This window comes from Hylobates moloch, unplaced genomic scaffold (genome assembly GCF_009828535.3).
Source record: "Hylobates moloch isolate HMO894 unplaced genomic scaffold, HMol_V3 SCAFFOLD_65, whole genome shotgun sequence".
NCBI lineage: Eukaryota > Metazoa > Chordata > Mammalia > Primates > Hylobatidae > Hylobates > Hylobates moloch.
In genome coordinates, this window is record NW_026652340.1 from 92,628 (window position 1) to 118,233 (window position 25,606).

The 25,606-nt window shown below is 57.1% G+C and overlaps 1 protein-coding gene across 6 annotated transcripts; it reads left to right on the top strand.

The window, feature by feature from the left end:
- Positions 1-295: 295 nt before the first annotated feature.
- Positions 296-24,809, top strand: LOC116463798 (endonuclease V). 6 transcript variants are annotated; one of them, XM_058434848.1, is made up of 10 exons: positions 296-444; positions 844-1,015; positions 7,159-7,293; positions 7,536-7,575; positions 8,870-8,982; positions 10,391-10,459; positions 10,851-10,979; positions 13,992-14,056; positions 15,197-15,255; positions 24,741-24,809. In XM_058434848.1, exons 1-10 carry the CDS (start codon positions 389-391, stop codon positions 24,743-24,745), a joined length of 843 nt encoding a protein of 280 aa, XP_058290831.1. In that variant the 5' UTR covers positions 296-388; the 3' UTR covers positions 24,746-24,809. The 6 variants fall into 6 exon arrangements, with proteins under 6 accessions (XP_058290831.1, XP_058290830.1, XP_032002956.1 ...); XM_058434847.1 differs by lacking the exon at positions 24,741-24,809 and adding an exon at positions 15,590-16,021; XM_032147065.2 differs by lacking the exon at positions 24,741-24,809 and adding an exon at positions 15,465-15,665.
- The last annotated feature ends 797 nt before the right edge of the window (positions 24,810-25,606 follow it).

A 25,606-nucleotide genomic window follows, 5' to 3' on the forward strand; every position in this document is an offset into this window, starting at 1 on the left:
GTGCCCGCCGGCTCTCAACAGGGCGAGCGGCCCTCCAGCCGTGCAGAGCGCAGCGCTTGCAGCGGGGACAGCAGAGGCGGGACGGGCGTCACGGAGTTCCCGGGTCCTCGCGCGGTCACTTACCTGGCCTCAGCTATCCGCTGAAAATGGGCGGACGGACTCCCGGGATCCGAGCCGATATCGCGCGCGGCCCCGCGGAGCAACTTGAAGCCGTGTGCGTGCCTGTGCGTTCACGCAAGGGCTCACCCGGCCGCCACGGGCTTCTGAAGACCCAGGTGGGAAGTGCGGCCCGGGAAAGCGCAAGCATCTCCATGGCAACGAGGGCGGATGGCGCCTGCGCGAGTCACTTCCGGAAGTGACATGCGGGCGGGGTGCCCGAGACAAAGCCATGGCCCTGGAGGCGTCGGGAGGGCCGCCGGAGGAAACGCTGTCACTGTGGAAACGGTAATGCTGTCAGGCGACGCGCACGAGGCGGGGGATGAGGCCGGGCGGCCCTTCGCGCACCTTCCGAGCTCGTAGTCTTCAGGCTGTGGAATCGGAGCCGCCACCGCCCGAGCCTTCGAAGCACGGCCCAGCTTCCGGCGCGGGAGCGGAGGGATCTCAGGAGTTGTAGTCCGCGGGGTGGGCGCGGTTCTCGCTTCCGGCCAGTTCGTTTGGCCTGCGCTTGCCCGGGTCTCCGCCGCTTGGGCTCCTAGGGACTGTGGCGTCACCGGTACGTCCCTTGCTTTCCCCTGAAGCGGGAGAAGACCCGGCAGAGGCGCTCTGTTCGCTGCAGCCGCGCGGGTGGAGGAGGCAGAGTCTGGGGTGTGACCCTGACCAAGTTTGACACTTCTGTCCTCCTAGGGAGCAAGCTCGGCTGAAGGCCCACGTCGTAGACCGGGACACCGAGGCGTGGCAGCGAGACCCCGCCTTCTCGGGTCTGCAGAGGGTCGGGGGCGTTGACGTGTCCTTCGTGAAAGGGGACAGTGTCCGCGCTTGTGCCTCCCTGGTGGTGCTCAGCTTCCCTGAGCTGGAGGTAACCTGGGAGGACGCCGAGCTCGAGGCGGGCCTCTCGATGGGCTCGGGCGTGCGATCTCCGGGACAGGGAACAGTGCAAGCCTAGATCCTGGCTTCTTGTTTTGTAGGATGTCATTAATAGTCTGGGGAGTTGGCCGGGCGCAGTGGCTCACGCCTGTAATCCCAGCACTTTGGGAGGCTGAGGCGGGCGGATCACCTGAGGTCAGGAGTCTGAGACCAGCCTCAACATGGAGAAACCCCGTCTCTACTAAAAATACAAAATTAGCCAGGCGTGGTGGTGCATGCCTGTAATCCCAGCTACTCGGGAGACTGAGGCGGGAGAATCGCTTGAACCCAGGAGGCGGAGGTTGTGGTGAGCCAACATCACGCCGTTGCACTCCAGCCTAGGCAACAAAAGCGAAACTCCATCTCAAAAAAAAAAAAAAAAAAGCCTGGGGAGTCTTGGAAGGGAAAAAAAAGGAAAAAATTAAGGGAATTCTGTGACTGTTAAGAATCAGCTCATGAGCTTCATCTTCAAGTCTGATTGTTATCTTGGGATCCTCAGCTCAGTGACCTGTCCATCACACCCCCTGTTGCTCAAGCTGGAGATCTGTGTCCTCCTAGACCCCTCCTTTCCTCTCTCGTCCAGTCACACACTAGCTCCCTTTTATTCTGCCTCTTAAATGTTGCTGGAATCTGTCCCCTTGTCTGTTTCCCCACTGCTCCTTCCCTGGCTGTGCCACCGTCACTCCTGTGGGTTCCTGAGCAGCATTTTCATGGGTGCCCTGGCCCAAATGTTCCTCCTCAGTAGTTTCTTTTACATACTGCCAGCAGACCGATTTTCCTAAAAAGCAAGTATTTTCCTCAAAAGCAACAAGTCTCCTCCCTCCTTCCCTCCCTCCCTTCCTTCCTTCCTCTCTCTGTCTCTCTCTTTCCTTCCTTTCCCCTTCCCCCACTCTGTGCCCAGGCTGAAGTGCAGTGGCATAATCTTGGCTCACTGCCAAGATCGGATCTCAACCTCCTGGACCCAAGTGATCCTCCAACCTTAGCCTGAGTAGCTAGGACCACAGGTGTGAGCCACCACACCCGGCTTATTTTTTTATTTTTTGTAGAGACAAGGTCTCACTATGTTGCCCAGGGTGGTCTCCAGCTCCTGGGCTCAAGGGATCCTCCCACCTTGGCCTCCCCAAGTGCTGAGATTACAGGTGCGAACCACCACACCCAGCCCACAAGTCCTCTTAGAACATTGAAGTGCCCTTCTCGTGACCTCATGGTGAATAAAGTTCACTCTCGTTGGCATGGCTTCAAGGCCCCTTATGACCTGTCCCCTGCGTAATTTAATATGACGCTGGAGGCTCAGCCCTCACCACCATTCTCAGTTCTTCCCACCTCCTACAGCCCACTTTGAATCCTTCACACGTGTGCCACGCTGTATTTGGTGGCCTGACCTTTGCAGTAATGTTTCCTCTCCTGGAAGGGTTTCCATCTGGCTAACTCCTATTCATCTGTTTGGGCCCAGTTTAGACATGACTTCCTCCACTAAGCTCCCTCTTGTCCCACAAGCCCAGGAGTTGTCCCTCAGCACCGTGTCTTAGTCCGTTTGGGCTGCTGTAATAGAATACCTTAGACTGGGTGGCTTACCCACAGAAGGAATTTATTTCTCACAGTTCTGGAGGCTGGAGGCTCGAGACCAGGGTGCCAGCGCAATCAGGTTGTGGTGACGGCGCTCTTCCAGGTTGCACAGGGCCAGCTTCTTAACCATGTTCTCACATGGTGATCTACTCACCTCCCTAGAGGCCCCACCTCGTAATACCATCACCTGTGGGTTATAATTTCAACATAGGAATTTGGGGAGGACACCAACGTTTAGACCATAGCAACCCTCTGCTTCCTCTTGTCTCGCTGGAATGGAACTGGCCCGTCTTCCCTACTGGAATATAAACTCCGTGATGGTAGAAACCATGTTGCTTTGCCCACCATGGGTAGCATGCAGAAGACGCTGGAAGCTTCCTGAAATACGTACGTGTGTGAATGGACAGTGGGCTCGTGATTCACATGAGAGTCAACAGCTCCGGAAGCCTCTTGGCGTCACTCGCATTGCTCCTCTGCCGACTCCCGAAGATGACAAATGTCTTCCTGCTTCCATGGCTTTGTGCTTTACTTGGGAGGCCCTTTTCAGTCCAAATCGAGCAAAAATGTACTGAGTGCCTACTGTGTGCTAAAATTGGGATATTCGGCAGTCCCTACCCTAAGACGTCCCCTGGCCATTTTGTAGGCTAGCATTGGGAGTGGGTGCACAGTCTTAGGGTCCTGACTGCTCATGCTCACACCCAACTCTGCCACTCCCCACTTTGCCCTCTAGGCCTCTGTCTCCTTTTTTCTGACTTGAGGATGATAGTGGTATTAATATCTAGCTCACAGATTGTGATGAGCAATACATGAAATGCATGGAAAGCAGTTAACACAGTGTTCCCTTCCCCCTCCAACTTTCCCTGGCTGCAAATTAATCACCTTCTCATCTGCATCCTGGGCCTCTTTTTAATGCACGTGCTGTTATAGCACTTCTCACATTGTATTACAGTTAGTCGTTTATGATTCCATTTTTCCCGCTGACTGTAGGTTCTCAAGGGTAGGGCTGTACCATATTTCTTTTACAAGCCCAGCACCAAGCAAAGCACCTGCTACTTCGTCGGTATTCATTGTTCTGGCTATGAAAGCTTAGACTAGAAAAGGATCTTGGAACAGTCTGGTCCACTGGTTCCTGAATGCCCTACCGTGGACCTGCAGAAGCAGAATCACCCAGAAGTGTGTTGAGAAACAGATTCCATAGGCACATCCACAAAGACAGAAAGTGGATCCTTGGGCCTTGGAGTTGGGGTGGGATGGATGGGAAGTGACTGCTGATGAGTATGAGGTTTATTTAGGGGCTAAGGAAAATGTTCTAAAGTTAGATTATAGTGATATTGCAGAACTCTGTAAATACCAAAACCATTGCATTATATGTTTTAAACAAGTGAACTTTATGGTATGTCAATTGTATCTCAGTAAACCTGTTAGAAAAAAAAAAAAACAGGCCGGGCGCAGTGGCTCATGCCTGTAATCCCAGCACTTTGGGAGGCCGAGGTGGGTGGATCACGAGGTCAGGAGATCGAGACCATCCTGCCTAACACGGTGAAACCCCGTGTCTACTAAAAATACAAAAAAATCAGCTGGGCGTGGTGGCGGGCACCTGTAGTCCCAGCTACTCAGGAGGCTGAGGCAGGAGAATGGCGTGAACCCAGGAGGCGGAGCTTGCAGTGAGCCGAGATCGCGCCAGTGCACTCCAGCCTGAGCAACAGCAAGACTCCGTCAAAAACAAACAAACAAAAACAGATTCCAGGCCCTACACCACTTACTGGGGGAAAAACTCTCCCAGAGTGTGGCCTAAGAATCTGCTTTTTAAAATAAGCTTCCCTGTGATTCTAAAGCAGAGCTGGGTTGGAGAACCACTGGCCTGCTCTTCCCACCGTGAAGAACACGGTCCTTAGCATCCCTGACAAACGATGGTGGAGCCCGTTCCGTGCCAGACGCTGAGCCATGGCTAGTGTGTGCTGCTCCACAGGCCTCCCAGCGGAGCCCGTTCCATGCCGGACGCTGAGCCATGGCTAGTGTGTGCTGCTCCACAGGCCTCCCAGCGGAGCCCGTTCCATGCCGGACGCTGAGCGATGGCTGGTGTGTGCTGCTCCGCAGGGAGCTGACTCCTACTTGTCTGTGACTCCCATCGATCAGTTCTGCCCTCAGATAGTGAAACAGAACGGATCTTCCCTGCCTTCTGCTTGTCAGCCTGTCTGCTGCTGGAAACAGCTGCCTGCTCCTTGACCACACGGTCCCAAGAGGCTGCGGTGACATCCAGCTTCTTCACTGGCCAGTGGCCCTCTGGTCATGCCCTCCGTTCACAGGGTCCATCTTTCCGTCTGCACTCAGAATCAAATGCAGGAACTCGGGTGTGGTCTATCCAAGTCCCTAGACCTAACTCTCATCCATGCCATTTCAGTCGGTGTAGCTGGAAACCCTGGTAGCTTTTGAGGGGTACCAGGCCACTGGCTTATGTTGAGATTGCTGGTCATCCAGACCTGCTCCCCACACTGATCATACAGTGATTTTTCTTTTCCCAGATTTTTAATTTGAAAATGTACATATATCCCCCCAAATTAGAAAAGGATATGTTGGACACCTGTATTCCTTCTACTTACGTTCAGCTGTTGCTGCTCTGGAATATTCTCTCTCGCGCACATGTGCTCTTTGTGTGCGTGTGTACCATACATCCCAGTGACTGTGACAGCTCAGAAGACATCAGCAGGCCTGTCCTGAGAATGACACTCTCTTCCACAGCCGCAGTGTCATTATCATACTGATTACAAATCATAGTCATCCTATAATGTCACCTGAATTATAACATTATGGGAGAGATTCAGATGTAAGCAGCCACCCCCCTCCTGTGGGAACTCAGGCCACACTTGAATTGCACGTGTCACTGTGCAAAGTGACTTTACTCTGTGGGGATGTCAGTGATCCAGCCTGCTGGCTTCTCTGTGAACCCAAATTCTGTTATCAGAATGGACCCTCCCCACTTTGGGTCATGGGCAGATTTGATCAGTTTCCCCATTGAGTCACTGATAAAGATGTTGGGAGAACAAGCCCCAACCCTCTGTGCTAATACAGAGCACTCCGTTTTCTTTGGTGTGTTTAATTATTGATCCAGCCACAAGTGAGGAGTATAAGTTGTGATTTGAAAGCTGTCACCAAGAGATTTGGGGTATTCAGTAACAAAACTGCAGGAAGGTAGACAGGTCTGCAGAATGTGGACATAGTGAGAAACGTCTCCCCATTAAGGCCAGTGTGACTAAGGAAAACACAAGGTTAGGAGACTCAGGCCTGCCATGTTGTGCTCTAAACTGCAGCCTCTGCCTCCTGGGTTCAAGCAATTCTCCTGCCTCAGCCTCCCGAGTAGCTGGGATTACAGGCATGTGCCACCATGCCCGGCTAATTTTGTGTTTTTAGTAAACACGGGGTTTCTCCATGTTGGTCAGGCTGGTCTCGAACTCCCAACCTCAGGTGATCTGTCCGCCTCAGCCTCCCAAAGACAGGCGTTTTTGGGATTACAGGCGTGAGCCACTGCGCCTGGCCAACGCTGTGTCTTTTTAAAGCCTCCAACAACCCATGGAGGGGTGGGGTGGGGCATCAGCTTCAATACACAAAGGAGGAGACACCAGGAAAGCAAGGGGCAGGCAGAGGTGATGCAGCCAGCAACCTTAGCCTTGCTTCTGATGGAGACTAGGTCCCAGAGGGCTCCTACGGACCTGATCCCAGGGAATCCTCCTACAGACCAGGTCCTAGGGAGCTCCTCGTATGGACCAGATCCCAGGGAATCCTCCTATGGACCGGGTCCCAGAGGCTCGTCCTATGGACTAGATTCCAGGGAATCCTTCTACAGACCAGGCCCCAGGGGCTCGTCCTATGGACTAGATTCCAGGGAGTCCTACAGACCAGATCCCGGGGAATCTTCCTATGGACTGGGTCCCAGGGGCTCCTCCTAAGACCAGGTCCGGGGATGGAGGGGCTCCTCTTATGGACCAGGTCTTGGGATGGGATTTCTCATATGGACCAAGTTCCAGGGGGCTTTTCATATGGACCAGGGAATCCTCCTACGGACCAGGTCCCAGGGCTCCTACTACACATCAGGTCTGGGAGTTGGCGCTCCTCAAAAGGACCAGGTCCTGGGGTGGGAGGTGCTCCTCCAGTGGACCAGGTCCGGGGTGGGGGGTTCTCATATGGACCGGGTCCCAGGGGGCTGCTGCTATGGACCAGGTCCCAGTGGGGCGGGGGGCGGTGCTGCAGCTACAGACCAGGTCCTGGAGTGAGGCGCTGCTGCTATGGACCAGGTCCTGGGGCATCTGCTCCTATGGACCAGGTCCCGGGGGTACCTGCCCACCACCAATTTGCAGGGTACATCTTCTGGTTCCTTTTTCCAAACCCATTGTCTCGTAGGTGAGGCAGGGAAGGGGAGCCATGAGGGTGACGTAAGGGAGAGGGAAGGATGGGGGGGGCAGGGCATGGAGGGAGTGGGGACGGGGCAGGTGGCCGAGGGCTATGCTGCCCACTGAGCTGCGTGCCTGGTGGCAGGTGGTGTACGAGAAGAGCCGCATGGTCAGCCTCACAGCCCCCTACGTGTCGGGCTTCCTGGCCTTCCGAGAGGTGCCCTTCTTGCTGGAGCTGGTGCAGCAGCTGCGGGAGAAGGAGCCGGGCCTCATGCCCCAGGCAGGTGTCTCATCCCTAGGACAAGAGAAAGGTCCCTCCTTTCCCCTGGGGGAGGGAAGGCGGCTGCAGGTCGCCGCCACCGCAGTGGCAGGGAGAGACTCGTGAGCTTCCTGGAAGAGAGGAATGAGGATTCTAAAAAGCTGGACCCCAGAGACAGTGCCCCCTTCTTGCCTCAGGGATGGCCCTGTCCTGAGGGCCGAGGCGCAGCTCAGCTGACTGTGACTCTCCCCGTGGCTCCATAGGTCCTTCTTGTGGATGGAAACGGGGTGCTCCACCACCGAGGTAATCCTCCTCTCAGAGGTCCAGGGAGGGCACTGTGGGGAAGAGATGGGGTAGAGGGCACCTCTGTCGTCCCCCCCACAAAATGCTGGGCCCTCGGCCTCTGCCACCAGCCCCCTCCAACGGCTCCTTTCTGGGTGCAACGAGGACTCGCAGTGCGCTCGGCCCCTCCCTGCCCCCCCACCGCCGGTAAAGGACTGTCTACCTTCGCTTCACCCCTCACCTCTTTCCTGCCCGCCCCTGCCTTCTCTACAGTGCCCTGTGCTGGCTCATCTCCAGGTGCCACTATCCAGTTCTGACCTGATAACCAAAAGATGTCCCAGGGCCAGGGCTCAGAGTGGCCTTCCCTGCCAGCCGCCCACCCTGCATGGCCCGTCAGGCCCTTGTCCACAACTAGACAGGTGTACCCAGGCCCCCGCCAATGCCAATGCCGGGAACCTTGGCCTAGGGAGCGTGGCTGAGGGAGATGGGCTCTTTTTTTTTTTTTTTTTTTTTGGAGACAGAGTCTTACTCTGTCGCCCAGGCTGGAGTGCAGTGGCATGATCTCAGCTCACTGCAAGCTCTGCCTCCTGGGTTCATGCCATTCTCCTGCATCAGCCTCTCGAGTAGCTGGGACTACAGGTGCCTGCCACCACGCCTGGCTAATTTTTTTTGTATTTTTAGGAGAGACAGGGTTTCACGTGTTAGCCAGAATCGTCTCAATCTCCTGACCTCGTGACTGCCTCAGCCTCCCAAAGTGCTGGGATTACAGGTGTGAGCCACTGTGCCCGGCCATGGGAGATGGGCTCTTCTACCCTCACATACAGAGCTGAGGGCGGCGCAGCAGCACCCAGAGAGGGCCCAGGAGGGGTGACATTGGACCTTCCTGGCCAGCAAGTGTGATTGGGCCCTGGCTGTTGCCTTTGCACATGGGTGCAGAGCCAAAGGGTTGTCCTGTGCCGACCCACATGCTCGTGCCAGTGCTGGCAGGCCACCGTCGAGGGAAGAGGAGGCTGGGAGGTGCAGGAAATGACCGGAGAGCTGGGCTGCAGTATCCCAGCATGCCAGCGAGTTGCTGACCCTGGCACTGACCGTGTCAGAAGGAGGCTTCCTCCCCGGCCTCGCACCCAGGAAATCGGGTACAGGGGGCCTTGGCCCAGGGCTGCTTGGGGCTGAGATCTGGTTTCCCTAGCCCTCTGCCCGTCCACAGACCTCTGCTCGCTTAGGGAAATTTTTGGTGAGACTCTGGCTTGTCCTGAATCCCTGCGCCAGGCCCCAGCCCCACCTCCCCAACCCCACCCTCCTTTCTCCCTGGCAGGCTTTGGGGTGGCCTGCCACCTTGGCGTCCTTACAGACTTGCCTTGCGTTGGGGTGGCCAAGAAACTTCTGCAGGTGGACGGGCTGGAGAACAACGCCCTGCACAAGGAGAAGGTGAGGAGGGGCCTGCTGCAGGCCATGCCCGGCAGCTCAGTGGCGGGGCTGTGGTGGCCCTGGGCATGAGGACGCTTCTGGACCAGCCCTTGCCTGCTGACGCTGCCCTCCTCATCCCTGGCTTGTGACCTGGAATAAGGAAGACCTGCTTTCCTCTGGGCGTTGCCTTGCCTGTCTCAGCCGAGGGCGCTCCAAGCTCCTCTCCTGCCTCCTGGGTGTGCCTGCCTCTCTGGTCCCCCTTGCCTCTGAGCCACCGTGACACACCAAGTAGGGCTAAGTCCTCCAGTTACTGGGGACAGGACGGGCTTCCAGGCTGTCCCGGGCGCACTTGGTGCTTTCCCCACCCCGCCTTGCCCCCGCCCCTGTCTCCCCCCCTGCATGCTCAGGTACCACAGCCCCCATGCCCCCCCCCCCCCGCCCACCAAGGCCTGCCCGGAGCTGCCACCCACAGTCTTCCTACCTCACCTTCCCCTGCACCTTCCTCCTCTGGGACCCCATGTTGGCACTGGGAGTGAGACACTCTCAGTGGAGGGAGCCGGTGACACCCCCAGCTGTTTCACTGGATGGCAGATTCTGAGAGCAGAGACTGCGTCTCATTCCTCCCAGCTCTCAGGTGCCTGCATGGAGCAGTTGCTTAATAAAAATCTGTTGAGTTGATGGGGACCTTAGATAGACCCACTCAATGAGCCAGTCCACCGCCGCCAGAAATGCCGGCCTGTTGAGCTGAGTCAGATGTGCCCAAAGCAGGAGAGAAGCCACAGGAAGGAAGCGGGCTCAGCACCGGTCACTGGGCAGTGGTGGCACCTGTGTGGCTGCCAGCCTGGCACAGCGGCCCTGGGCAGATTGCTGCCCTTGTTCTAAGTCCCATCGTCAGTTTTGGACAGGGTCTTGTGAGCAGCACCCTCAGCTCAGGGGCAAGACCACATCACTGCCTGCATGCTCAGTGTCGTCTCAGGTGGTGTGGCTTTGCCTGGGCTGTGGCTCACCTCCAAGATCAGTCCCCTTCCCTTTCCTGGCCCAGTGACTGGGTTTTAAAAATAAAGAGACCTGGGCCGGTCGCGGTGGCTCACGCCTGTAATCCCAGCACTTTGGGAGGCCGAGGTGGGTGGATCACGCGATCAGGAGATCGAGACCATCCTGGCTAACATGGTGAAACCCCATCTCTACTAAAAATACAAAAAATTAGACGGGCGTGGTGGCACATGCCTGTAGTCCCAGCTACTCGGGAGGCTGAGGAGGGAGAATCGCTTGAACCCGGGAGGCAGAGGTTGCAGTGAGCCGAGATCGCACCACTGTACTCCAGCCTGGGCAACAGTGCGAGACTCCGTCTCAAAAAATAAAGAGACTTGCCTTCAGCCCTTCACCAAGAAGAGAGGGGTTTTTTCCCCATTTTTCCCCCATTTTCCAGATCCGACTCCTGCAGACTCGAGGAGACTCGTTCCCTCTGCTGGGAGACTCTGGGACTGTCCTGGGAATGGTGAGTGGCCAGGACCCTGAGCCCCTCCAAAGCCCTGGGGTAGGGGATCCTTTGCAGGCAGACACAGGTGCATACAGACACGCGTGCACTCACACTTGCCTACATCAACCCCCTGCCTGCCCGTCCATCCGTCCTCCTGCCTCTGACTGAGCCCAGGGTGTGATGTATGTGTTTGTTCCCTCCAGCTCTGCTGAGGAAGCCTACCCTGCCCCAGGGACAAGCAGCAGGAAGGCACCCTGAGGGTGGGCAGGCCCTGGCCCCAGAGAGCACTGCCCCTTCAGCTTCCCTCTTGCCCCCAGGACATTTTGTCAGAGCTCCAGCCGCTGAGGCTGTCCTGACCCTGGTCCCAGTGGCCCAGCCCACAGGACAGCCCTCGCCTTCCTTGTCACAGGCCCTGAGGAGCCACGACCGCAGCACCCGGCCCCTCTACGTCTCCGTGGGCCACAAGATGAGCCTGGAGGCAGCTGTGCGCCTGACTTGCTGCTGCTGCAGGTTCCGGATCCCAGAGCCTGTGCGCCAGGTGGGTGTGCTGGGGATGCGGGGAGGCAGCATAGGCTCCTCTGCTTCCTGCCACCTGCTGTTCAGGGCTCCCCAGCAGCTCAGCTGGGGTCAGAGTGCAGTGACATGAGGACGGGTTCCTGAGCCAAGGACAGGTCACAGACCTCTTGCTGGAGAGCTTGCTTGGCCTGCGCTGGGCCCTGCAGTCAGGACAGTAGACTGGGGGGTGCACGGCTCCCAAGAATTCATCCCCAGGCCCTCTGCCCCATGCACTCAGCCTCTCAGCCTCTCAGCCTCTCTGAGCCTCCTGCACCCAGATACATGCCAGCTTGGAGAATCAGTGATGTTAGCTCAGGTGGTGAGGTGTCCTGCCAGTTCCCAGCCAGCCCCTCGGGTCCCAGAGGGAGCAGCTGAACTTGAGCCAGGAGGCTCCTGCAGGAAAGCTGTGCAGGCCCCAGAGACGCTGGTCTGGGGACTTGGGTATGCCCGCCTCAGAACCCAGCACCGAAACTGGCGTTCGGTCCCCTAGGAAGGGTGAGAACTCTGCTGAAGCCGTCAGCTCAGCTGAGAAGGGACTCAGCCTGTGGGCCAGGAGAGAGACAGCTGGCACGAGATGCCCACAGCCAGCCTCGATAGGACCAGGGGACCACAAGACATGGGTGGATGCCGTCCCAGAGAAGCCCACAGAGTGAGGGTTCAAGAAAAGTCAGTCTTAGGAAGAGACCCGCTGGAGGAAGGGGAAGGACAGCCCTGGGCAGGAAGGAGTTTGATGTGCTCAAGAAATGGGGGGCCTGGAGGGGTGGCTCACGCCTGTAACCCCAACACTTTGGGAGACAGAGGTGGGAGGATCACTTCAGCCCAGGAGTTTGAGGGCACCCTCGGCAACATAGTGAGACCCCGTCTCTACAAAAAATACGTAAAAACTAATTAGCCAAGTGTGGTGGTGCGCACCTGTGGTCTCTGCTACTCAGGAGGCTGAGGCGGGAGGATCACCTGAGTCCAGGAGGTCGAGGCTGCAGTGTGCCCTGATTGGGCCACTGCACTCCAGCCTGGGTGACAGAGCAAGATCTTATCTCAAAAAAACTTTAAAAAACAAAAAGAAACTCAGCAGGAAGATGTGGCTGGAGCCAGGGCAGTGAAGTACAGAGTGGGTGGGAACCCGTGAGCGTCTTGGGGTGCGCCAGGGTTTCAGACGTCACCCACAGGGACATGGATGGCTGTGAGTTGGCAGCGGGGCGCCCGCAGATTGGCCTTTTTAGGTGGCCGCTGTGCGTGCCGTGGAGGCTGTGGGGTGGAGGTGGGGATGCAGATCTGCACAAGCCGTGCTGCTTCCAGCAGCCCAGCCCTGGAGCCTCCCTGGAGTCTGCTGCTTCCCCATCTTACCCCCACCGCTTGCCCTGCAGCCTGCGCTGGGGCAGCCGCAGCACCAGTGGAAAACCCCCAGGCCACCACCATGGGGCTGGGGCCTTCCGGCTGCTGGTGTGCAGTTTGGCCTCCAGGGGGCAGCAGCAGCCCGCATACCACAACGGCCCTCGCCCTGGGCAGCTGTGCCCAGTGGTGGCATCTGACAGCGGGCTCCGCAGCCTTGCAGGGCTTTGCTCAGGGCACAGGTGTGTGGACTCTCAAGCCTGTGATCTGTGTCCCCAGCCCCCAGGAAAGAGGCCTTTCTTCCTCCATTCCAACTCAGCCATGTGGTCTTCCGAGAGAGAACCCAAGAAACTGTCCCCCAGACCTTCAGCCCCAGGAACTTTAGGTCGTGCTGCTGCAGACAGCACAGTTCCCGGAGCTCCTAGACCTTTTTCCACCTCAGTGCGCCCCAGAGTAGGACAGTGGCCCGTCCTTGCAAGGGAGGGGACGCCTGGCCTGTGAGTACCTTGAGCATCTAGAAATAGAGCAAGGATCTGTGCCTAGCACCGGCGAAGAGCCTGCCAAATCCTGGGCCCACCCTCCAGAGGAAGGAAAGCCACAACCAGATGGGATATGCAGCCGCCCTGCACCGGGAGCCCGCAGCTTCTTACGCTGGCGTGAGCCGACGGTCGTGTCCTGCAGGGCTGGCTCTGTCTCTGGGTCCATTTTCTTCCTGAGCTCACTCACCTCTCAACAGGTTCCCCTCCTGACTCTGTTCCAGAAGGTCCTGGGAGAGCACAGATGGGGTTAGTGTTGGTCTGCTCTCTCCCTGGCTCTGCGCCGGGCCGTCTTAGTGGCCCCATGGTCACAGGCACTGCTGCGCTCCTGGTTGCCAGGTCCAGGCTCTCCTGACAGGCCAGGCTGGGCCGCTCCAGGGGAAGGTGAGAGGTGCTGGCCCTGCCTACCACTGCCCCACTTCCCCCATGAATGGAAGCAGGAGCAGGCTGGGGGATTAGCCGTTGCTTTCCATGAGTCGTGCAGCCCTGAAGCTAATCTAAGCCCATCTGAGCTGGGATCAGGGGGACTTCCCAGGGCCAGCCCCCCCATGCCCCTGGGGGTTCCCACTCAGACCTAAGCCCTGTTCAGTGTCCCTCCCTGCTAGGGTCTGCCCCCATCCCAGCCTGTGGCCCACCGCCCTCTTTTATCCTGGTGATTCTGGAGATGGGACAGGGGTTACTGCTCATCTAGTCAGGGGAGAGGACAGACCAGCTGGGCTCAGAGCCCCCAGAGAAGCAAGGGTTAGCAGGGCAGCCTCGGCTTGCACACAGCCTACAGGGAAGCACAGACTGGAGACCAGTGAAGGCTGAGCAGCTCCAACTGCCACTGGTGGGGAGGAGACCCAGGACCCCCTCGCTCAGCCTGTCCACTCACCAGCTACTCAGGCCCTTCAGGGACTGCCCAGCTCGGTTTGAGAGCTGCCATTGCAGGGCTTTGACCCCAAAGTTCCAGGCATGCCTGTCACACACTCGCCGACAGGGCTGCGGCTCCTGAGCCTGAAGAGCTGGCTGTGACCTGTGTGTCCTGAGTGGGCTTCTGTGGGGGATGGAGGCATTGCCAGCAGCAGCTCCTGGTGGGAAACTGGTCTAGAGACCAGCTCAGCACCTGGCAGCACGTCTGTCTCCTCCAGGCTGACATCTGCTCCCGAGAGCACATCCGCAAGTCGCTGGGACTCCCCGGGCCACCCACACCGAGGTGAGCACCCCAGGAGGCTGGGGCACTAAAGGGGCATCTCGCAGACACCTGCATGGGCTGTTTCTGGTGGCTCAGCCTCTCCCTGTTGCAATATTGTGGCTCAGGACAGACAGTGCAGGGCCAAGGAAGGCAGGGGACACAGGAGAGGTCTTCAAAAAGGGAGGAGAGTAGAGTGGGGTGGACTCCTATTCTCATGGGAACTCTCCAGAAACACCACTGCCTCCACGCAAAGCCCTGGGACCATGGCCCCGTCTGGTCCAAGCCCTGCCTCCCAATAGGGCTATCCCCAGCCTTCCTCAGTCCACTTAGCCTGTGAGGTACCAGGACGTGGGCTCTGCAGAAAAGGCGTGGCCTCGGAGTCAGACATGACCCAGCCCTGCATAGCCAGCTGTGGCGTTTGCACTCTTCAAGCCTCAGCTTCCTCATCGTCGTGATAGGTTCCGTAATTCTTGTCCCGCTGGTTCTTGTGAGTTAGAGTGACCGTGTGCCTGGCACAGTCACAGCTAACAGTGCAAGGCTTTGTCTTAAAACCGTTGCAGATTATTTGATCCTGCTAGCAACCTTGATGTGAGACAGGTACTGTGACCCCACTTTACAGATGAGGAAGCTGTGACCCCACTTTACAGATGAGGAGGCTGGGACACTGAGCGTTGATAAGGAGTAAAGCAGAATTCAGTCTGGCCACTTCCTCTCCTCTTGGTGTGGGCAGTTTGGATTCCAGGCCCTGCATCTGAGCCTCCAGGCTGAGAGGACACCCCCACTCCCTGGGCAAAGACCACAGGAGGCCCCAGGCCTGGGATTCGCCGGGCCCTCGCCCATGATTAGTTTCTGAAGGGCTGCAGTTCCTTCGTGCTCATTTTCCCTCTAAGCCAGGGGCTGTTCCCAGGCCTCCCTAGGCTGCTTTGAGAACTGAGGGAGCAGGTGGCAGGGACCCCCCAAGCTCTCCCAGAGTTGGGGACCGGCCAGCTTGAATGCAGGTTGCGTGTCTGAGCAGCATGCCCTGCCCGGCCCTCTGCCCTGGGCTGTAGCAAGCCCTGAGTGTCCAGGCCAGCCGCAGTTCCCAGACCCCATCTGGGGTGTGAGGGGGTGTCAGGTGGGTGCTAGCATCTGATGCTGTCCCTTTCTCAATGTCATCACCAGGAGCCCGAAGGCGCAGAGGCCAGTGGCATGCCCCAGAGGAGACTCTGGAGAGTCCTCAGGTGAGGGCCAGCCCCCACAGGACCACAGCCCAGGCCCCAGGACAGCCCCGAGGCCAGGCTCCCAGGAGCAGGCGGGCAAGGACCGGCAGTAGGATGGAACTGGGCACCATGAAGACAAGAAGGACACTGGCCACCCCGTTCTGGCCTCAGGACACTGACCACCCCTGGGGGTGGTCTAGGGACTTAGGGAAACCTTACCTCAGCCGCAGGTAGAGCACCCAGTCCCCAAAGACAGGCTGACCGCACCACCCCAGGGGGACGCTGCAGCACAGCCCAGCGCCAGGTGGGGCGGAGGTGACCACGGCCCCTCTTCGCCCCGTCATCGGCTGGTCAGCTGTGGTCACGGCGCCTCAGAGGACAGATCTCTATGGGGGCAAGTGCCAGATCCTGAGAGTGCACGAGACGGGGACTCGGAGCTGCAGCCTGCACCACCCCTGCAGCCTGTGCTTTGCCCGCCCCTTTCAATAGATGGGACTTGCTTGCCCTTTTTTTTTCTTCTCAGGGTTCATTTTTTATTTTACTTGTTTGTTTGTTTGTTTGTTTCCATTGATCTCTTTACCCGAAGGTTTACTTGCAAAGTCAGGGTTCATTTTTAAAGCAGGTCCCCAGCCCCAGCCATACTGAACCACCTCTGCCCTGACATGGGAGGGGTCCTAGCTGGGGTAGCTGGGCTTTAGCACCTGCCTACTGCCTGCCATGACCCCTGACCCCAGTCCTGGCCATCCTCCAGCCTGCCTCGGGAAGAGGGAGCAGAGAGCCTCATCTCAGCCTGGAGGGGACCGAGGATGGGGGCAGCACACAGGGGCAGTCTGGGCTGTGGGGCAGGAGGCCAGACAGGGCGGCACTGGTGCCTGAGGGGTTGGGTGCCAGGCTCTGTGCCCGGCGGGGGCTAGGATCGGGGATGGCACCATCCCCACAGGCTCTGAAAGTTGATCACTGTCCTCTCTCCCTGCCCGCCTTGCCCCAGAGGCACAGCCTCAAAACTGTCTCCACTGTGGGAAAGCAGCCCTAGGCCCCTGTCTGGCCACTTCCTCTCCTCTTGGTGTGGGCTAGAGGTGCCAGCTGGGGAGTGGGGGCAAAGGGGACGGCTCACCTGCAGCCCGGTCCCAGCCCCTGGGCACCTCCCAAGCACCCCCCAGCCCTTGACATGCCGGTTGGCCTCCAGACCCCAGGCTCCCTGAGGATGCTGGAAGCTGCCACAGAGCATGAAAAAGTCCCTAGAATCCTTTCTTGCCATTCACCTGACCTCTACAAGAAGGGGCCGGTGATCATGATTTGACAGCTTGGGACAAGAATCCAGGGAGGCCGGGTCTCTGGCGCGCCTCCATGCTCCTCCAGACGGTGCTGTCCTGGTGTTCCTGAGGAGCAGGGCGAGCCTGGGCCTGAGGGGACAGGTACACAGGCAGCAGCACTCAGGGCCGGGGAGTGCCAGCCCCACCAGCCTGCGCTCACTCGAAAGCTGCTTTGGAGGGCTGGGCTGCAGGGCCAGAGGCTCCAGAAAAGAGGCCCAGGCTGTGTAGCTGCCCTTCCTTGATGGAGCAGACTCTATTCTAGAAATTTCTATAAGAAGTAGACCCACTCCAGGACAAGTGGGGCTGGGGGGTGCGGATGCTGAGGGGCTCTGCGGGCACTTTGTGCCTGAAGTCACTGGGGGCACAGGAGAGAGCAGGAACTAGGTGGACTGTTCTGGCTGCCGTCCATCAGCAATGCTGGCCGGAACCAGATGAGCAGTGTGGGGCGAGAGGGAGCCCCAGTGCGGCCCCTCAGACCCTCCATGCCTCAGGGTGTCAGTGGCCCCGGACTGGCCTCACTCAGTCCTGGGCACTTGGGCCTGTCGGGGATCTAGCGTTCATTGAGGACCCCACCGGTGGACCGAGGCTCCCCTCACCGTGGCAGAGGGATCTCTGCCCTTCCCACCGAAAGGGGCAGAAGCTAGTGGATGGGGACGGCTCACGGCCCTCCCTTTCCACCTGCCTTGGGAAGGGAGAGGCAGCAGACAGGAAGGGCCTTGGAACTCAGGCCAGTGTGGGGAGAGCGTCCCCAGAGAGTCCTTGGGGTGGGAGAGGGGTGGAGTTGACAGCGGGTGAGGCCGGCTTTGAGGTTGTGTGGACCCTGTCTGCCTCTAGCTCAAGTTGGGAGGTGTGTCAGCTGCGGAGCCATGTGAGCCTCGGGGACAGCCACGCATGGGGTGCAGACCGGTCTAAATGTGCCTGTCTGGTGGGCGCTGAAGGTCCCCTTGGGAGAGTCCAGGGCAGCACCTGATGAGCTGAGAGCCGCAGCCGTGTCCACCTGGAACCTGTTTCCTCACCGGGAACATGAACACCTGCTTCAGAAGCTTTGGGGGTTAAAGGTGGGGATGCGCGTAGGTCTCTTGCCCAGCGGTGGACACTCAGTACACTCCTGATAAATGAGGCATGGGGTGGTGGAGTCCAGCACCTGGCTGGGCCCAGGAACGAGGCATCAGTGGTTGGAGGGGAGGGCGTCTGCCCACCTAGCATCTTTGGCAAGGATCTGCCTGCCAGCACCCCCATGGAGTCCTGTCTGGATGGGAGGAAGAGCAGGGCCGTGGACAGCCTCCAGAGGTGTCCCCCTGAAACCTCTGAATGTCACCGGCACAAGCAGGCCAGGCTGGGTTCTCCCAACACCAACCAAGCACAGCCGTTGTCCTGGGGCACGCCATCCGGGTTGGGGGACAGGGAGGCAGAGGTCCTGCGTCGTTGCCCGTGAGTCCAGTTCTTAGGCACCGCTCTGGGGACCCCTCATGCTGGTCCCCAGGCCCACTGAGGCATAGGTGAGACCATTGCATGGTCCTTGGAAAAACGGGGCTCCTCAGGCAAGGAGTGGACAGAGCCGATGCTGGCGATGGGGGGGCCTTGCCCCAGACAGAGTTATGGGAGACGGAGTCACGGGAGCGCTGTGGGGGTCCAGGCAGGGGAGCTGCTGACTGCAGGTGGCCCAGCAGTACCCAGGTTTCTGCTGGCTCCCATTCCACCTCCCCAAGGGCACTCGCAGGAAAGGGAAACGTGGCACCCAGCTGGTGCCTCATTCCACCTACTTCCTGAGTCAAAGGGCTCCACCACCCCAGACACACCCAGGGCCTGGTGTCCAGAATGCCATGTGTGTGCCCCAACCAGTAGGACCCTTGGGAGGCTCAGCACCCCCTTCCCCAAACCAATGCCTCTCCCCTCTCCACACTCACTGGCATCCCCACAGAATGTCCTCCTGACTTCTAGAGCTTTCCCTATCCAGAGCTCCAGGACCACAGGTGGCAGGGAATTAGAGGCATGAGAAGCACAGTGTGGAAGCTGGGCAGAGCTGGCTGAGATCCCACTGTCTCTTCCAGGCCGGCTTGAACAAAGCTCAAAACGTGTCCCACAGGGGTCGATACCTGCCCATGTGGTGGGGGATATTCCACCAGGTGAAGTGTGTAAGGGCTCAGCAGGGAGCCTTGGCACATGGTGAGTCCTTGGTGAGGGAAGTCTGCTGGTTTGGAGAGGTGAGGCCCCAAGTCAGTCAGTCCGCCATGCTGTGCCAACCCCAATGATGAGAGGATGAAGCCAGGTCAGGGAGGTCTCGTCTACCAGGCTCCTACCTGGGCTGGCAGCTCCTCATGCCATCCCAAGCCATCAGAACTCAGGTCCTCGAAGGGAGGCCTGGCTGCCCCCTTCCTCTGAAGCCACACAGGACCACGCCCCCTGTGCCCTGGGGCTTCACTCCAACAGGAGGGCTTCCCAGGGGCCCGGGAGACTCAGCAGAAATGCCCACAACTGCCTGGCACGTGGTAGGCTTTGCACAAAGAGCAGTAGCTTCAACCCCAATGACCCACCTCTGTGGGTTTGGGCTCCTCTGGGGCTGGAGGCTCTGGGCTCCTCTGGGGCTGGATGTCAGGCTCTGCTTAAAACTGTTGGTTCCTCAAGGACCAGGGGTGTCAGGTGGGCCTCCCCAGCTGAGGGCCTGGCCAGGACCAGGTCAGGGGGTCCTCCCATTTTCCCCTCCCCTTGCAAGGAGGAGCAGGCCAGAGCCTGGAGGTAAGTTTGCAGAACAAAGCATCTATTCAAATCCTTTGCCCATTTTTAAATTTGGGTCGTCATCTTGTTGAGTTGCAGAAGTTCTTTGTATGTTCTGAATCCTAGATATTGACCACTTCTGTAGTTTACAAATATTTTCTCCTGTGGGTTGTCATTATTTTCTTGATAGTGTCCTTTGATGCATGAAAGTTTTTAAATTTGATGAAGTCCATTTTGTTGCTTATGCTTTTGATGTTATGTTTAAGAAGCCATTGACTAATTCAAGGCCATGAAGATTTACACCTACATTTCCTCCTAAGAAATGTATAGTTTTAGTGCTTACCTTTAAGTCTTTGATCCATTTTGACTTAAATTTGTGTATGGTGTAAGGGAGCAGGTCCCATGTCATACCTGTGAGTAGCCAGTTGTCCCAGACCATTTTGCTTTGTTGTTGAGACAGGGTCTCCCTCTGTTGCCAAGACTGGAGTGCATGGGCGTGATCATGGCTCACTGCAGCCTCGACCTCTTGGGCTCAAGCAGTCCTCCTGGCTCACCCTCCAGAGTAGCTGGGACTACAAGCATGCACACCATGCCTGGCTAATTTTTTTTTTTTTTTTTTTTTTGAGACGGAGTCTCGCTGTGTCGCCCAGGCTGGTGTGCGGTGGCGTGATCTCGGCTTACTGCAAGCTCCACCTCCCAGGTTCATGCCATTCTCCTGCCTCAGCCTCCCGAGTAGCTGGGACTACAGGCGCCCGCCACCATGCCTGGCTAATTTTTTGTATTTTCTTTTTTCAGTAGAGACGGGGTTTCACTGTGTTAGCCAAGATGGTCTCGATCTCCTGACCTCGTGACCCACCCGCCTCAGCCTCTCAAAGTGCTGAGATTACAGGCGTGAGCCACTGTGTCCGGCCTAATTTTTAAAGATTTTTTTGTAAAGACAGGGTCTCACCATGTTACCCAGGCTGGTCTCCAACTCCTGGGCTCAAGCTTTCCTCCCACCTCGGCCTTCCAAAATGCTGAGATTACAGGCGTGAGCCACCGCACCTGGCCTATTTCTACTTCCTCCTTTCCAATCTGAATGCCTTTTATTTTTTTTCTTGCCAATTGCTCTGGCTGGAACCTCTAGCACTTTGTTGAACACAGTGGTGACAGCACATATCCTTGTCTTGTTCCTGATCTTAAGGGAACGTTTTCAGTCTTTCACCACTAGATGTGATGTGAGCTGTTGGATTTTCAAGGATGCTCTTTATCCAGCTGAAGACGTTCCCTTCTAGTCCTAATTTGTTAAGTGTTTTCATCCTTAAAGGGTACTGGATTTTGTCAAATGCTTTTCTGGCCTCTGTTGAAAAGATCCTGTGTTCTTCCGTTAATGTGAGGTGTTACATTGATTGATTTTCATATGTTGAGCCAGTTTCCATTTCTGGAATACATCCAACTCGGTCGTGGTGTATAATCCATTTACTCTGCTGCTGAATGTGATTTGCTTGTATTTTGGTGCAGATTTTTACATCTGCATTTATAAGGAATATTGGTCTGATGTTTTCTTATGATATCTTCCTCTGGTTTTGATATCAGGATAATATTAGCCTCATAGATTGGGTTAGGAAGTGTTCTTTCCTCCGTTTTTTTGGGAAGAGAGAGATTGGTGTTAATTCTTGCCAGAACCTTTGGTAGAATTTGCCAGTGAGCCTATCTGGTCTTGGGTCTTTGGGAGGATTTTGATTCTGATTCAATCTATGTATTTGTTATAGATTGTTCGGATTGTCCATCCTTGAGTCAGTTGCTAGCTTGTGTGTTTCCAGGAGTTTTTCCGTTTCGTCCATGTTATCGCATCTGTTGGCATACTGTTGTTCACAGGATTTTCTTGATGTGTGTGAGGCCTCTGAGAATGTCCCTGCCTTCACTCCTGCTTTTAGTCACTGGCATCTTCTTTTAACTTGGGCCGTTTGGCTGTGCATGGTTTTGGGGGAGTCCTCCTTGACTCTGCAGATGCTGAGCAGTGATGTGGCTGGGAAAGGGGACCGGGAGTGCAGGGCACCTCCTGAGGACTCACCTAAGCCCAAGATTCAGAGAGAGCTCCAACCACATCTGCCTGCATGCCTTTCCCAGGCTCTCCCCATGCAGCCAGCCAGCACCCCCTCCCCAAAGACCGGGCAGTTCCTGACCAGCACCTCACCAAGCCCTCAGTAAGGCATGTCTTTGGGGGAGCAGGATTTCAGGAGGACAGTGGAGGTGGTGTACAACTCACGGCTGGCGGTTCCGGGCCTCTCAGGAAGCTTTGCCACTGGGCTTGGGGTTAAGTGGGTGTGGGGCTCCGAACCCTAAAGGGGTGAGAGTTGAAATGAAAGCGGCACCTGTAGTCCATTTGGGGTGCAGGTGTGCGCCAGGGGTCCTCAGCCCCAGCTGATGGCCACATGAACCGCATGAGGAGAGGCAGGGCGTGTCAGCAGCAAACCTAAGTGTGTGCACATTTCTATGGGCCCTCACTCTGTGACACTGCAGCTCTCCAGAGGGACGCTTTGAAAACAAAACAGGAAAGAACACACAGCCCGCGTCTCTTGCCTGAGTCACTGTATTCCTTAAAAGTTGAAGTACCCTGGTCCTTGGCTTTTCCTGCACATGAGAAAATGTTGGCCAAGGTTAGCGATTATGCTTCTGTAATCTGTAACCAGAAGTGCTCTTACGCCCAAGCCTTGGTGTGATTTTGCTGTAATGTAACTTCAGAGCCAGCTAGATGGATGTGACTGTGCAGGTCCTGAGCCCCGGCCCCTGTATCCAAGCAGTGGGCCGAGACACTGAGCCGGGCAGTCAGACAGGACCTCGCTAAGGCTGCTCCCGGGCTGGGGCCTGGGTCTAGGATTCTCAGTAAGACCTTTGAATAAAACTAACTTGAATTCTTCAAAAGCTTGATTTTTTTTCTTCAGTCAAAAGCAGCTTGCTGAGATGCCGGCCCACCCTGGGGATGTGCAGTGGCAGCCCTGAGCTGGCCCAGCCCCTTTCTCCAAGGGTGCTCTGGGGGAGGGGGGTGGGTTTGGGGGAGTAGAGTGCAGGGGAAACAGGGTGTGCGGGTCAAGGGGGGCTAGAATTGGGGGAGCAGGTTCACGGGCCACGGGCTGGGCAGGGGTGGGCCTGGGCACCTGGTACGTGGGGGAACCCCAACTTCCCATCCCTGCGTCACACGCCCTTCCCCTGCAGGGTGGGGGTCTGCAGGGTTGGCATGTGCCCCCCTGCCCCGTCCCCACCCTACTCCCTGGCAGCAGGCAGAGGGGCGTGCAGGGGGGCCCTAAGTGCAGTGGCATCTCGACTCCAACCCACAGAACTTTAAAAATAGGGCCATGGTAAAGTCCGTCTCTACAGACCACAGCCTGCCCAGAGCTAAGAATATTCTTGAACCACTTAATAATTCAAGTCGGATCCAAATAGATTTTCCTGCTCACTTGTGGGCCTCTGTGTCCCCTTCCCAGGCCCCCACCCTGCCTGGAGGCTGGGAGGGAGAGACTCCAAGAAGCGGGTGGGCCTGGCCTTTGGAGCCTCTGAGACCCCAGCTGGTCCTGTCTCCCCTCTCCTGTGGCACTCAGGATCAGAAGACACACCAGGGCTGGAGTGGTCCTTTAGGATCTGGCCAAGGTCAGGCCCCAGGGAGGGGCCCCTCTGGTGGTCCTAGCTGTCCCAAACCCCACCCCTGCTCTGGCCACAGGCACTGGACTATTTGAATCTGGATCTGAGCTAGGCCTTGGCCCCTTGTACGGCATCTGACCTGAGCCACGCACCTCTCATGGGGGCCCCGTCCTCCAGGGCCAAGGGCAGCATGAGCTCCAGGAGAGCCGGCCTCGCCCCTCACACCCCGGTGGCTGGTACATGCCGACCCCAGGGCCTGTGTCCTGCCTCCTCTACGGAAGAGTCCCTGAAGGGCCTGGCCTGGGGCTCCTTGTCCTGGTGAAAGTGGCTGTGCAAAGGCAACCAGGGCCCTGGGTTCCAGACCAAGGCCTCTGTACTTGTGTGCTGTGTGTGCTTGGGTAAACCACTTCACCTCTCTGAGCCTCTTATCAGTGGGATGGATTGTGACCAATGCTTTTAGAATAGGCCATGGTGTTTGGGGCAGGAAGGGGTATCTGACGGGTGCCCTGAGGCCTGTCACCCTCTCCTCCAGGGGCAGTGCCCAAGCTGCAGACACCCCTCACCCATCCCTGTCTCCCCCCAAGCTCTGGTCTTTCAAACAGGAACTCAGGTTGGAGGGGTGCTACCTGGGAATGCTTGGGGGAGCCCACACTTGCTGGCAGGGGAGGTGCTCACCAGCCTGGCCCCCTAACCCCGGCAGCAGCCCAGCCTTAGCAGTCCCCGCTGAACTTCCCTGGCCAGGCCCTGAGTGGAGTTTTACCAAATTATTAATTAAGGGCAAAGCCATGCAGCAGCGCTGACATCCAGATGAATAGCACGCGGTGTAATTAGGCGAGGTGTCATGGAGATGATGGAGCGCAGCCTGCTAGCCCCAATTCACCTTCCCGGCAAGCAGGAGCAACTTCTCTGTGTCCTACCACCATGGGCGGCTGGTGTGGGGCCAGTTAGGGGTGTGGTTAAAGGGGCCAGCTGACAGCTATTGCAGGCGCCACAGGCCCTGTGGACAGGGCTGGCCTCCTCCCCCACGGACAGGCACCCCTTCCCCTCTGATTGCCATGGGCAGAACCCAAAAGGGAATAAAGTGCAGAAAGGGGCAGGCAAGGTGGGAGGCAGGCCAAGGCAGGAGGGATGAGGACTAGGACAGATCCACAGATAGACCTGGAGCAGCCCAGAGAGGGGCATGGAGGGAGCACAGGAGGGCCGAGAGGGGCTGGGGAGGAGGTGCAGAATCCAGGAAGACAGGACAGGCCTCGGGGCCCTACCCTGGGGTTGCATGGGCCTGACAGAGAGCTGGGAGCAAGGAGCAGCTTGAGAATTTTTGGTTTTGTTTTTTAGTTACTTACATTCATGTGTTTTTTGTCGTTTGAGACGGAGTCTTGCTCTGTTGCTGAGGTTGGAGTGCAGTGGCGCAATCTTGGCTCACTGCAACGTCTACCTCCCAGATTTGAGCGATTCTCCTCCCTCAGCCTCCTGAGTAGCTGGGATTACAGGTGTGCCACCACACCCAGCCAATTTTTGTATTTTTAGTAGAGACAGGGTTTCACCATGTTGGCCAGGCTGGCCTCGAACTCCTGACCTCAATGATCCACCTGCCTCAGCCTCCCAAAGTGCTGGGATTACAGACGTGAGCCACTGCTTCCGGCCTACATTTCATGTATGCTTTTAATCAACATCATAAATTGACAGTTTGAATAATCGAATAGTACTACAAGGCTTCTGATGAAAACCCACACCTCTTTCCTGATTCCCCCTTCTCGGAGGCAACCTTTTCTGTGATTGTAGCTGATTCTCTTTGGTATTTACTTCCGAATAGCCATGCTCATGGTGCTGCTGCTGCTGCTTTTTTTTTCTCCTTTTCAGATTGAGAAATTTACCCATGTCCTTCCCACGATGGCGGCTGAAGGCTTGTTCTCTCACACATGCCCCCCCACACTCTCCCACCAGCTTCTCCTTTTGATTGAATCAGAATTCAATGTATGCACTATTATTTCTCAGCATACACTCTTCTCAGCTGAGTAATGTGTTGTAATTACATTTCCTTTCTTGTACAACCTCTTATTTTTCCTGGACTTAATAACTGCCTCATTTAGGGGATTGGGTTGATATTCTGTGTACCCATTACTTATTTATCCCCAAACCCTGCCATGGAAGTATAAATCTCCTTTTGGTTCATTAAAAACATCCGGCCCATCTGGGCACAGTGGCTCATGCCTGTAATCCCAACACTTTGGGAGGCCGAGGCGGGAGAATTGCTTGAGCCCAGTAGTTCGAGACCAACTTGACAACATAGCGAAGCCCCATCTCCATCACCATTTAGTTTTAAATAAAAGATATTTTTAAAGTTAAAAACATCCAGGCCAGGCTGCGCTGGGCCCGCCTCACTGTACAGGACTGCGCTGCCGCTGTCCTTGGTGCTGAAGTCAAGGCTGGGGCCGGAGCCTCTCCTCCAGCCTCACTCCTCTTCAGCTTCCGCCAAGCTTCGCCTCCATTCCCGCCCAAGACCCCCTGGGGAGCAGACCCCAGGCCCTCCTCAAGATTGCCGACCCCAGCCCTCGTCCCAGCCCAGGCCGTCTCTCCCAGGCCTTGCCTCTCTGTACCAGGTGGTCTTCCTCCCCAGGGGGCTCCTCCCCGCAGCCCTGGCAGACAGCTTGAATCCCGGAGTTGCAGCAGGTGGGTGTCTAAGTGGAGATCCCTTGTGTATAATCAGAACTTTCCAGGTTACATGT